This window comes from Mesocricetus auratus, unplaced genomic scaffold (assembly GCF_017639785.1).
Source record: "Mesocricetus auratus isolate SY011 unplaced genomic scaffold, BCM_Maur_2.0 Super-Scaffold_100031, whole genome shotgun sequence".
In the NCBI taxonomy this organism is placed as follows: domain Eukaryota; kingdom Metazoa; phylum Chordata; class Mammalia; order Rodentia; family Cricetidae; genus Mesocricetus; species Mesocricetus auratus.
Window position 1 is genome coordinate 17,791,497 of NW_024429212.1, and position 14,193 is coordinate 17,805,689.

The 14,193-nt window shown below is 42.4% G+C and overlaps 1 protein-coding gene across 1 annotated transcript in view; it reads right to left on the bottom strand.

The window, feature by feature from the left end:
- Window positions 1-11,589, bottom strand: part of LOC110342283 (zinc finger protein 120) — a 13,547-nt gene extending 1,958 nt beyond the window's left edge. Inside the window, exon 1 of the mRNA XM_021231435.2 lies at window positions 11,487-11,589. Within this exon, the coding sequence (XP_021087094.1) occupies window positions 11,487-11,489 (3 nt within the window). The 5' untranslated portion in view covers window positions 11,490-11,589. The remainder of the gene's footprint in view (window positions 1-11,486) is intronic.
- Between the last annotated feature and the right edge of the window lie 2,604 nt (window positions 11,590-14,193).

Consider the following 14,193-nt stretch of genomic DNA (forward strand, 5'->3'; position numbering starts at 1 on the left):
CTATGGTTTTTGCCACCTAAAGACTTGATACCTTCCACATTCTTTCAAAAGACAACATTCCCAGGTTCTACCTAGCAACAAAATAATCTCTGGTGTTCTGTTTTTGTTCTAACATGCTTCTCTATTGCTGTGATTTAATCCATTATCCAAAAGATTCTCAGGTAAAAAACAGGATTTTTTGACTGATTCTGTCAGGTTACAATCCACCATTTTGAGAGTTTAGGATAGAAACTCAAACTAGCAAACTGAAGGCAAAGGTAATGGGCAAAGAGCGTTTCCCGGCTTTCTCGCTTGCCTAGTCACTGTCTCATGCTCAGATAGCTCCCTTTTCCATCCCAGGGATGTTGGTACCCTCAGTGGAGGAGCCTCCCCATATCAACCATCAACCAACACGGTCTCTCACAGACATAGCAGTTTCCAGCTATCAAGAATAAGGCTACTATGGCCGGGCGGTAGTGGTGCACGCCTTTAATCCCAGCACTCGGGAGGCAGAGGCAGGCGGATCTCTGTGCGTTCGAGGCCAGGCTGGACCGATAGCCTCCGAAACAATACAGAGAAACCCTGTCTCGTAAAAAAAAAAAAAAAAAAAAAGAATAAGGCTGCTATGAATGTAGCTGAGCAAGTGCTCTTGTGGTAGGATGGAAGAGCATCTTTTGGGTATGTACCCAAGAGTGGTAATGATGTGTTTTGAGGTAAACTGACTGTCAATTTTCTTACAATTGCATATTGATTTCCACCTTGGCTGTACACGTTTGCACTCGCAACAGCAATGAATCCCCTTGCTCCATGTCCTTGACAATATTAGCTGTCGGCACGGGAGGAGGGGAGGGAATGGGAGAGGGACCTGGAACTGACTTGTGTAGCAACCTCGTTTCTTATCTAAATTTAAATTGGAAAATAAAAAAAAGACAATATTAGCTGTCACTTGTGTTATTGATCTTAACCATTCTGACAGGTAGTTTTGATAATCATGATGGCTAAGGATGTTGAACATTTCTTTAAGTGTTTCTCAGCCATTTTAGATTCCTACTAAGAATTCTGTTTAGAAGTGTACTCCATTATAATTGGATTATTTGGTTTGTTGTTGTCTAGTTTGAGGTCTTTATTATCCTGAGTTAGGCAACTCAGAAGCACAATGACAAACATGGTATTCACTAACTTATAAGTGGATATTAGCAATTAAGTAAAGTACAATCACAGTAATAATAGTTAATCACAGTACAATTCATAGATGCAGAGACGCTAATCTAGGGGAGATGCATATATCTTCCTTGGGAGAGGAAATAGATTTTGTGCATGTACCAGAGGCAGGTAGGGATGGGAACAGGAGAGATCAGGTAAATAAGAAAGGGACAAAGGAGAAGAATACAGGGAGAGATGACTGGAATAGGGGAGCTTTTAGTGGGGGATATAGAAACAGTGCAGTGCAAACTTCCTAGAACCTATAAGGGTGACCCTAATGAGGACTCCCAGTAATCAAGAATAAGGGAGGCTGAACCAGTAATCTTCTGTAATCACATAAGCCTCCCAGTGATGGGACTGGGATACCAAGCCAGCCACAAAACATCCAACTCACACTTGTCCTGCCTGCAAGATATGCTGGGGCAATGGTGGCTCAGAGATTATGTAATGGCCAACCAATGGCTAAGTTGAAGCCCAAGCTGTGAGAGGAATTCCATGCCTGACACCGCCTGAATGGCCAGGAACTAAAACTTGGATGGCTCTGAGAACTAGGGTAGAACCAAATAAAACTGATCAAGAAGAAGAAAAAAACAAACAATGAAATGATTCATCTATATTCTGCTATAATCATAGATTAGTGCCTAGCCCAATTGTCATCAGAGAGGTTTCTTCCAGCAGCTGATGGGGGCACATGCAGAGATCCCTATCCAAACATGAGCTTGAGCTCTAGGAATCTTATGGAAGGAAGGGTGATGTCTGTAGGAGCCAGAGAGGTTGAGCAAACCAGGAAAACATGACCCACAGTATCAACTAAGCAGGGCTCATAGAGACTCAGAGAAACTGAAGGAATCATAGAACATGGATGTCTGTGTGCCAGGTTCTCTGCATACATGCTATGGCTGTTTACCTTGGGGTGTTTGTGGGACGCCTAACTACAGGAGTCATGGTGTCTCTGACTCTTTTGCCTACTCTTGATACCCTTTTCCTCCTACTGGGTTACCTTGTCCAGCCTTGATATGAAGGTTTGTACTTTGTTATGATGTTTGGTTGATATGTCTGGGAGGCAAGCTCTCTTTTTTGAAGGGAAACGGAGTAGCAGGGATCTGGGGAAATGAGGATTTGGAGAGGGGGGACTGGAAGGAATGGAGGAAGGAGAGGCTGCAGTCAGGATATATAGTACGAGAGAGGAATAAATATAAAGAAAAAAGAAAAAATGAAAATGCATTTAGTTTAACTTTAATGATCCTCATAATCTGTAACAGCCCAAACAGTGCAAATGTCCAAAGTTTCTTCTGACACTCAAGACAATCTCTTGACTGTCACATCTTGTAAAATCAAGAAACCAATTAAGGATTTTCAGCATACAATGGCACAGGATACATTCCCATTCAGAAAAAAAAAAAGAGGATTATGGCTGTGTTCCAGCCCTCAACTCAGGCAGACATTCCCTGCTCATGTTCATGTCACACCAACCAGAGGAACAGGAAGGCAGGACGCCAGTCCACGAAACTTTCACCTTCCTTACATATCCACAGACATAATCCTCCACCAACCCTACATCTGTGACCCCCAAAGCTATGTCTGTACACCCAAATAAGATGGATGTTTTTCTAAAGAATGTTTTTCTAAAAGTTAGGAAATTTCCAAGAATTGTATTTAATTTTACTTTTATAGGTGTTTGTTGATACACAATTACAGTATTATTTGTCGTGAAATCAACACTTTGACTTAAATAGCGGTTATTGCATGTTTTATGAAGTAATGACTATAGTGGAATACTAGGCTTCCTATTATTAACACTTGAGGAGCAACTACAATAAGCCTATACATCATATGATTCAATCAAAAGTAAATTTAGCAGTGTTTCTCATAACGCTTCCTCTCCAAAGGGTAATAAATCATATACTACCTTAGTTTGGGTTTCTATTGCTGTGAAGAGACACCACGACCATGGCAACTCTTATAAAGGAAAACTTTTCGTTTGGGTAGCTTACATTTTCAGAAGTTTAGTCCATTATTATCATGGTGCAACATGGTGGCATTCAAGCAGACATGGTGCTGGAGAAGGAGCTGGGCACTGTATATCTTGACCCACAGGCAACAGGAAGTGGTCTGGGAGACTGTACATGGCTTGAGCATATATAAGACCTAAAAGCCCACCCCCACAGTGACCCAGAAAGTCCATACTTGTTGCAACAAAGCCACACTGTCTAATAGTGCCACAACCTATGAGCTTATGGGGGCCAATTATATTCAGACTACCACAGGTACTAAGTATTAATGTTCACAAGGAAGTATGACATTTCCTCCTCTATGAGGAAACAATGAACCCATACTATTGAGGAAGACTAAAAAAATATGTTTGTTTTCACACCATAATTTATTATGCCATGAAATTTTTGGTGGGGTCCATCGAAGGCCCTATGGTAGATTATATGAAGTATTCAGCTTCATGGAATAATGACAAGGTTGAATTGGGCAGGGAGGCTAGTGAGGTACTTCTTTAATACCAGTTATGTTCTTTGAGATGCCTGTTTAATAACTTTAATTCCAAAAACTTGTACAGGTTAAACTTATTTTTCTCATTTTTTCAGGTACCTAATAAAAAGCCATACCATTATTAATTTTAAGGCATCCTGCTGTATTATTTGTTTTCCATGGTCAAATGTATATGTGAATCAGAAGCCTAATTGTAATGAGCATAGTAAAAAATGTCTTATCTGTAACATCACTACACACAAGGCTGTACCTGATAAGCAGAACTCAGTGACATCACTCACTCAAGACAAGCAGACACAGTCCTAGAACCCCAGGATAGCCACTGGACAGTCTATAAGCAAAAATCAAGAGCCATGCTCTGCTCTGTACATCTGGAGAGACACGACCTTGATCTACCCTGCATCTAGAAAGTCTCCCTAAAGATCCTGACCCCTAAAACAGATGTATGTAAGAGACTGGACCTGACCTTCAGGTAACATACTTAGCACAGGTGAGCAACCTTGAGGAAAGAGGCTTAAGACCTCAGTTAGGAACTGAGACTATGAACCCTGTGTGATGACCACTAGCATAATAAAATATAACTTTTGTTACACTAACTACACATATCTACCTTTTTGCTATTGACATTACTCTTTTCCTCAACCACCTCTCCAGCATTTGCTGTCAGTTGTTTGGTGAATCTTTGCTATGTTGACTGCAATTACCACAATTCATACTAACAGACCAGAACCACAAGCTGTAGACACAACAATAATTATAATATCGACAAGCTCCATAATTCTGATAATAGCCAGATATAGCTAGTTTTATTTATATATTTATTTTTAAAGTTAAATTAGAAACAAGGTTGCTTCACATGTCAATTCCAGGCCCCTCTCTGTTTCCCTCCCCTCCTCCCACGCCCTCCCACCAACCCCCCCCAATATCCCCTCAGTTCCCCAGGGAGGGTGAGGCCCTCCATGGGCTGTCCATAGTCTGTCATTTCATCCAGGGCAGGGCCTAGACCCTCCCCCAAGAGTTCAGGGTGAGAGTGCATCTCTCATTGTTGGATGGGAGCCCAACGTCCATTTGTATACCCAGGATAAATACTGATCTACTACCCAAGGCTCAATAGATTACCTAGGTCTCCTCACTGACACCCACATTCAGGGGGTCTTGATCAGTCCCATGCTGGATTCCCAGGCATCAGTCTGGGATTCAAGAGCTAACCCTTGTCAGGTCAGCTGTTTCTGGGGGTTAAACCAACCCAGTCTTAACCCCTTTGGTCATCAGTTCTCCCTCTCTGTCACTGGTTTTCTTGAGTTCAGCTCAGTGCTTAGCCATGGGAGTCTGGATGGCACTAGAAGAAACCATCCTGAGCGAGGTAACCCAGTCACAAAAAGAGAAACATGGCATGCACTCTCTCATATATGGATTTTAGACATAGATCTGGGGAGTGCCAGCCTACAATCCCATGGCCAGAGAGTCTTGGAAACAGAACCTTCATTCAGTGGCTGATGGAAGCAGAGGCAGACTCCCACGGCTAAATATAGCAAAAATAGGAAATGCCTCAAAACCATAGTTAAGAGTTTGCCTTGTAACATTTCCAGTTTTACCAAGATGCTCACCTATGAGGATCACCCATGCTGTCTCAGGAACATTCCAAGACTCTAGGAATTCTGAAATCTCAGAAGGCAATGGAAGTCCCTTAGAAAGTCCTGAAAAACACCTGGGCACCTGTAAGTATTTGGAAGGCATCAGGGTTCAAAGAAAGGTCTATAGAATGTCTTAGAGAATAAAAAAATCAGAAGGCAACCTGGTTGCAGGTAGGTCCATAAAAAGGGTAGGTGGACACCTGTTGCACTAACCCTGCATCAGGTTCTCACTTATATAACCATGTAAAGCTGTTCCTGGGCTATTCCCAGAATCCTGCTACCCCTATCAGCTACAGCAGCAGCACTATGACCTCCACCTCCCTGGGTTTCATCATCAGCCCGGGTTGACTCCTTGCCTGCCTTGATTCAGGTCCTGGGGATCTCCAGGGAATAATTCCAGGGTTGCGCATGATCAGGTAAGATGACACTCCACAAATACCTCCTTCTGCTCCAGAGATATTCCAGATAGGGAAGATAAGAGCTGGGTTGGTACACATGTGGGGAGCTTGTGCAGCCCCACCTCCTTGCCTCCCTGTCACCCTCCCTCTCCCTGAAGCAAATCCAGTAAAAATTCCTCCACTCATCTCCTTACAAGCAAGGCAATCTCCGGATACACCCCAGGAAAGTCTCTCACAGACCACCCATACAACATGCTCACAGACATTTCCCTCTCCCTGGAAATGCCCTTCCAGACATTCTTTTAGCCTGACTCAAAGGACCTGGGAATCAGTTTGGGGGAAAAGGACAGAATGGGGAGTGATTGGCAAAACAGACAAGACATCTAAAAAATAATGAAATAACAGACAAATGGGCATTGTATTCAGTTAAGACTAGAATATTAAAAGTTGCTAGGGAACAAATTCAGAATGAATTATCAAGGATGACAGATCACATAATTGGTAACACTAACAAATGAGGTGAAATGGAGAACCAGATTAAATCAGGGCAACCTTATGAGAATGACTATTAAAAGGAACCCAGACTGGAAAATTAAGAACCTGAGAATGTTAGCATAATTAGTAAAGAAGAAATCCTAAGACTACATAAAACATTGGGACATATAGGCACACATGCTCTGTTCTAATGGTTTAATAAAAGGAAACTGGCGGCCGGGCGGTGGTGGCGCACGCCTTTAATCCCAGCACTCGGGAGGCAGAGGCAGGCGGATCTCTGTGAGTTCGAGGCTGGGCTGGACCGACAGCCTCCAAAACAATTCAGAGAAACCCTGTATTGTAAAACCAAAAAAAAAAAAAAGGAAACTGGCAGGCCTGTAAGCAAGCCATTAGAGACTGCCACCTTTGTTCAGTACTTAAAACTAGATTCAGACATCAAGTACCAGCTGTAACATGGTCTTCTAAACAATGTAATTATAATAACATGGTCTTCTACACAATGTAATTATAAACTACAAATAGATTTCACTGGACCCCTAAATACTTATGGGGCCCTATATGCCTGCGCCCTTGCAGATGTAATAAGCACAAGGCTTGGATAGCTAGAGAAAGTCATAGACCAGGACTAGCTAACAACATACACATTCTGGTGTTAGATAACCAGATACAGCTGCCCAAAAATTACTGAATCACATTAAGGAACATATTTTACAGGTTCTAAAGTCCAGAGGTAGTTCTAGACTATGAACATACAGTAGGTCTTCCATTTAACATATAATCCAGCTGCAGCAGGCAATACAGAAAGATGGAATGGACTGCTTAAAGCCAAGTTATTACAACTCAAAGACACCCCTTGAAAAAAGCTATTGAAATTGAATGTTATGAGTTAAATACCAGACAAAGCTTAAATAGAGCTTCTCCCTTAGAGAAAGCTATTAAATCAGACTTAGATACAGAACAACAACTAGATATATCCTGACCAGGAGAATAATTCAGAAACATTCATAACGCTCAAGGGGATTGCTTAAAAAAAAAGCACACACATTGACAAAATGTGATTTCTGTATTTACCACAAAAGCTACAATAATTAAGAATGTATATAGTATTTGCAAAATAATAAAGGGGTGGAGAGAATAAGCCAAAAACAAAATCAGGAAAATATAGTCAACTTTCAATCAAAACCAAAGGAAACTCATCCAGGAAAACTGATCTTGACCAATGCTACCCAGCTACCTATGATTCCATGTGTATAGAAATTTAATAGACTCAGACTTCACAACTCCCACAAAATTAACTCAAAGTGATCCTTAAACTGTTATATTTCTTACCCTCTAGCTATTGGTATTTCTTCCAAACAGAAAGGCCACATGCTCTAGAGCTCTCTCTGCAAATGTAGGTGATTTTCTCTAGAACCTACTATGGCTCTACAGCTCTTCGTGCTCCCTGTGGTTTCATGCAAACCCAGCACTAATGATGTCCAATCACAAAACAATGTAAAAAGATAATCCAGTGTCTTCTTCCTGCTACATGGATTATAGCACAAAATATGGCATCTGCCCTATTCACCTGCCCAACACCACAAACCTGAGAAACCTCTGCTGCTCAGAAATCCCTTTTGTGTCCTGGAACTGAACTTCCCCAAATCACATCATTGTGGCTGGTGGTAGCAGAAAGTTGAAAGCATTCTAATTATATATTGCTGAAGTATGATCCCCATCACCTCCTTACTACCAGTTTCTAAACTATCTGTAACATTTATAAGACAAATGAAAGTGGAATACAACGTTCAAAACTTCTAGAAACCAGACATTCAATTTTCCAATCGGTCTTCCCACTGCATACCAAAAGCAGTGCCTGGGTGTACACACTGGACAAGTGATATTACCAGCATCTTATCCTTCCATGCCAGAGCAAGACTCTCTTGCCACTACCACCCCCAGGGAATTTACATTCATTGAGGCTCAGAGGCCAAAGACCACTGCCCAGGTCATCACATGGACCAAGAGATCCACAGTCTGGCTCATGGTCCATCCCAGTCCCAGCAGCTAGGATAGCTCAGCAGATTGCTCCTGCTGGCTTGGAGTCAGTGACCCCCACACTCACCATGGCATGGCTTGTGGTCTTTCTTAAAGCTCCCTACAGCAGAACAGAGGAGGATCCTGGAAAGAACCTGTAAGCTACCTCCCAATGGTGCTCCCGATTGCTAAGCCTTCCCAGAGTTAGGACCTCCCAGCTGGGGCTCCAGACATTAGCAGTAACCTCACTGGGTAAGCAGAGATCAAATGACTCAGACAACACAGGCAATCACAGCTCTGCCCTTCTACCTTAAGGTCACACAGGGACCTAGTATGAGAAATGTGTGGTTTGATAGAATCTTCTATTCTCCCAGAACACTTCCTGTTCCTCTTCCAAGGCACAGAGTCCTTGGTGTGCACATTCAATGTCCAGTGCAGCTAACCCTTTCATTCATAGCTCAGAGGTCCTGCAGCCAAACACAGGTCACATTCAAACAGTAACTGTTGTTAAAGCAAAAATAAGCCATGGATTAGAAAACAATGAAGTGTCTATGGGAGGGCTTGGATGCAAGAAAGGTAGTAGAAATGATATAATTATAATTCAAAAAAATCATGTTAAAAAGTTGAATCAGGCTTTATGGCCATGTACTCCAGAGACTAGGGATTTGTAGTAGAGCACACCAAGTACTACTCACACAATTTCCTCTCAGGTTATCATCTTAAACCTCGAAAACAGTCATTTTAGGCAGGGCCACAGTTCCATTTTGGTGGAACTAGTGTAACTACATTTATTTGTATTCACAAACGTTCAGTTCTTTATCTAGATTCTTGATTGCGTGGTCTGTGAACCAGAGAAATGGCCAGTAAGGACATTTATTGATCATCTAAAATCTTATTTCTAATGTCAACTACTGTCAAAGCAGGAAAGATTCCCCCCTCCTCCCTGCCTCTGCCTTTCTGTGCTGCAACTACACTGCTTTACAGTTGTTCAGTGAACTCAATTCTTACACAGGTGCTTCTTCATTTGTAAGTTGGAGAACACACATTCACTGGTCTAGTTTTCCTTCTCACAGAACAGTCAAGGCCCAGCCTGCAAGGAGCTGCAGAACTGTCTTCCCATCCCTGCACAGCAGAGACAGGATTAAGCGTTCAAAGCAATTCTCAATGACATAGTGTGAGGCAAGCCTGAGCTATAGGAGACATTGATCTAAACCAGTAGATCGAAACCTTCCTAATGCCATGACCTTTTATATAAATATCTATGTTTTCCAATGGCCTTAGGTCATTCCTTTGATAGGATTATTAGATCCCCCAAATGCAGCCTCAACTCCCCAGGTTGAGAAACACTGCTTTAAACTGACATAAATAAATAAATAAATAAATGCATACAGACATACAGAGCATTTAAGAAAAAAAATGGAATGAAATAGACAGGGTTTCTCTGTGGCTTTGGAGGCTGTCCTGGAACTGCCCATCATGAAATGAAATTCTTAATGACTGCAAAATACTGGGAAACAGAAAGAGATCTTAGAGCAGTAATACATTTAAAGAAAATGAAATCTGGCTGGACAGTGGTGGCACACACCTTTAATCCCAATACTTGGGAGGCAGAGGCTAGCAGATCTGTGAGTTCGAGGGGAGCCTGCCTTACAGAGCTGGTTCCAAGATAGCCAGGGCTACACAAAGAAATGCTGTCTTGAAAAACCAAAAGAAAATGAAATGTTAAAACTAATAGCAATAACTGACTTTTTAAAATGACAAAAATAAATGGAAGAACACTTAGCTATGCTGACTTTGAAACAGAGTAGGCTCTTCCCTGGTGGGGAGAATGCCATTAGCAAGACATTATATGACTTTGTCCCATATAAAATGTTAGCCACTGAGTGCTGTAAACTGACACATGGAGTTACAGCCAATGGCCTGTGCCTCAAACCTCTGAGCTGACTTAACTCTGTCAACCAGGATTGCATGCATCTGCATAGGAGAGTTCCCTAACTGAAAACTGACTAGTTCAAGTTGCCCTCCTTAAATTGTGCACCCACCCATTCTGTCTTCACATGGAAGGAATTAATACAAAGAGTTAAATTGCACAGACAATCACTCACTCTGCCCCATCAGGTCCTTCTTTGGGATGGAGACCCCTGCAGCTCACTCTCTTAAACGTCAGTCTCTGATCTAGCTATAGTCTGGTCTGTTTCTCCCTGCAGTGGACCCAATACACTTCCTCTTCTGGTCTGAAAGAAGTCTTGCTCCACACCCAAATCCTTTTCCTGTTACTGCAATCTACAGTCCACTATGTGACTCAAACTGGTAATTTTAGAACTCTGTGGTGCTGCAGACCTGTAATCCAAGAATGTAAGATGCCTAGTCAAGAGGATAACAAGCGCAATGCCCGTACTACAGACAGGGTTCAAGTCCACCTAAATCTATATAGGAGACCTTGACTCAAAAACCACTTTTCAAAAAGGCTGGAGATGCGGCTGTTCTAGAGTTAATATATCTTCATGCACACCAGGACTTCATGTTGGTTGTGACCCTGCAATGGCCCTTGAGCAACATGTTAGAGGCCAGTTTTTTAATGGATGGATGGGCCTCTCTGCTGGTTTGTAAATCAGGCTTGCCTCCATTAATCCTGGCGAACATTTACACCTTATCATACTAATCTCTAACTGGAAAGTTTAACATACTACTTATCTTTGGTGTATTTAAGAGGCAGCCCTCCCTTAGCTTAATTCTACTTTTTTACTTAATGTCTTCTAAGAATTGGTCAATCCTTATACCATCAATTCTACTCTTCCACTCCACACTTCAGCTGTGGAGTGCTACTCTACACGGAGATACCGTTTACAAGCTCCACAGAAATTAACTCCAAACGGATCCCCAACCTAAATGTTAAAAGTGCAGAACTTCTGGAAGATACTAGAGACTAAGACTCTCCGGGTTTGGCAAATCTGCTTTCCATAGTGACAATACAGGCACCACAGGCGCCGGCATTTCACAGTGACGTCAACAAGGATATTTTTTACGCACAGTTCTGCTCCTAATGTCCTGCGCAGATGCAGCCTGTGGAACGAAGTTACTCAGAGGCTGCCGGCCAGTCCCTGGGATGGACCACGGAGGACTTCTCAGGATCAGGCAGGAACATGCCGAACTCTGCGTCTGGCCGCTGGCTCCCACCCAGGCGGGGGAGGACCCACCACACCTGCTCCCGTGGCTCAGCCAACCGCTCCACCCAGTCTGGGGACAGCGGCCGCTCACTCACCATGGTGCGGCTGCCGAGCTTGCCCAGACTCTTCCCCACAGGACAGCCAAGGTCGGAGCAGCAACTTCCGTCTTCCTCAGTAAAGGAGCGGAGCCTGGCACCCGGAAGAAATCCTCCCAGCTGACAGGAGAGCCCGTGGGAGGCTCTGATTGGCTACTGAGGTATGAATGACAGGACCCAGTGAGCTGAAGGACCACAATGCAGGGTTTTCCACTGGCTTCCACCCCCTAGCCCAGACCTAGTCTAGATTGACTGGAGATTTGTGCCAAATTCAACAGCAAGTCTCTGGCTAAAGTAAACCAATGGATACCGTTTTAAAAGGAAGTATACAAATCGAGAAGGAGGCTAATCAGATAATGTTGCACAAGAGGAACACAGGGTAACTCAAGAACATTATCATCAAGGTTCCCAATGACATTGGTACTGATAACCACAGCCCAATGTGTGGAGCTGGATTATCAGTATCTGAATAACCCTTCCCAAAGACCCTGGCCCTAGAGCTTTACAAGCTCTCCCAAGCTTATTTCTGGTTTTAGACCTACAAGTTGCCTGTCTCTTTAATTTGTTCAAAGTGTAACCTGGAGCATGAACCTAAAAGATACTTAAGGATGATGGCATTTGTGGAATACAAGTGTGTCTAAGCTGGCTCCACTTTGAGAATTATCTAGAGATGGGATGCATGCCATCATTAAAGAGATTTTTCTTTATTAATCTCCCAAGTGTATGAAGTGATTTCTCCCTGGGAAAGCATATTAATTCTAGGACAGCTGCATTTCCATCATATTAGAAAAAATCTTTCTGAGACAAGCTCTCTTATGTTGACTCAGGTAGCTTTGATTCCAGTCTGTTGCTCTCCATTGCAATGACCTTGCTGTCTTCTATATTACATCTCCAAAATTCTTAAATTAAATGACTGTACCATCTCAGAGACTTAAAATTGACCATTTGAGTCATGTAGTCAACTATCAAAGCAGTCACAGGTAAAGGATTTGCATGTGGAGCTTTGTTTCTGCCTTCAGACCAAAATAGGAGGAGTAGTTTATTGTGTTTATCGCAAGGGAAACAGGGTAGGCAATCAGTTGCTGGAGTCACCATTATGAAAAAGGACCTAATTATGGTATCGGTGATGTTTTTGTAATTTCCAAGCATGTTTTAATTCATGTTATGTGAATGAACACAGACTGGTGTGGGTGTACAGCTTGGAAAAGGTTATCTTGAGCCAATGAATGTTGAATTTGCAATTAGGCAACTTTCCCTTGCAGATATGTATGTGCAATCCTGGTTGACACAATTAAGTCATCTCAGAGGTTTGAGGCACAGGCTATTGGCTGTAACTCTACGTGTCTGCTTACAGCACTCAGTAGCTAACATTTTACATGGGAGAAAGTCATATAATGTCTTATTAATGGCATTCTCCCTACCAGAGAAGAGCCTACTCTATTTCAAAAGTCAGGATAGCTAAGTGTTCTTTCAATTATATTTATCTCCTTAAAGAATCAGTTATTTCATACAACAAGGCCTGTCTATTCCACTACATTCATAGCAGCATTATTTGTAATAGCCAGAACCTGGAAGCAACCTAGATGCCTCTTAACTGAAGAGTTGATAGAGAAAATGTGGTACATTTACACAATGGAGTACTATTCAGCAGAAAAAAAAACCAATGGAATCTTGAAATTTGCAGGCAAATGGATGGCACTAGAAGAAACCATCCTGAGTGAGGTAACCCAGTCACAAAAAGAGAAACATGGTATATACTCACTCATTTATGGATTTTAGACATGAATCAGGGGAGTACCAGCATACAATCCCACTGCCAGAGAGTCTAGGAAACAGAACCTTCATCCAGCAACTGATGAAAGCAGAGGCAGATACCCACAGACAAACACTGAACTGAACTCCTGGAATCCAATGTCAGAAAGAGAGAACTGATGGGCAAAGGAGTTAAGAGTGGGTTGGTTTAACCCACAGAAACAGCTTATCTGAACAAGGGGGATCTCTTGGACTCCAGATTGATGGCTGTGTGGAAAGCATGGGACTGACCCAGACCCCCTGAATGTAGGTGTCAGTAAGGAGGCCTAGGTAATCTATGGGGCCTTGGGTAGTATTTATCCCTGGTGTACAAATAGACTTTGAGTGCCCATGCCACAGTATGGGAGGCTCTCTCAGCCGGGACTCTTGTGGGAGGGCCTAGGCCCTGCCCTGGATGAAATAACAGTTACTGGAGATCCACCATGGAGTGCTTCACCCTCTTTGGGGATTGGACTGGAGATTGAGTGGGGGACTGGGGGACCTGGTGGGGAGGGAGAGGAAGAGGGGAGGGAGACGGAGTTGGGATTGACATGTGAAACAAGATTGTTTCTAACCTAAATAATAAATAAATAAATAATAAAAGAATCAATTACTGATAACATTTTTAAAATTTCACTTTGTTTCAATGCATTACTGCCATAATCCCTTTGTTTCCTTGTTTAAGAATTTCATTCTATTTTTTAAGTGCTAGTATTTATTTATTTATTATATGTATCCATTTAGAGCAGTGGTTTTCAACCTATGGGTTATAGCTGCCTTTGGGGGAAATCAAATTACCCTATCACAGGACTGGCCTAACCACTGTAAAACACAGATACTTATAATTCATAACAGCAAAATTATAGTTATGAAGTAGCACTGAACACAATGTTATGGTTGGGGTCACGACATCATA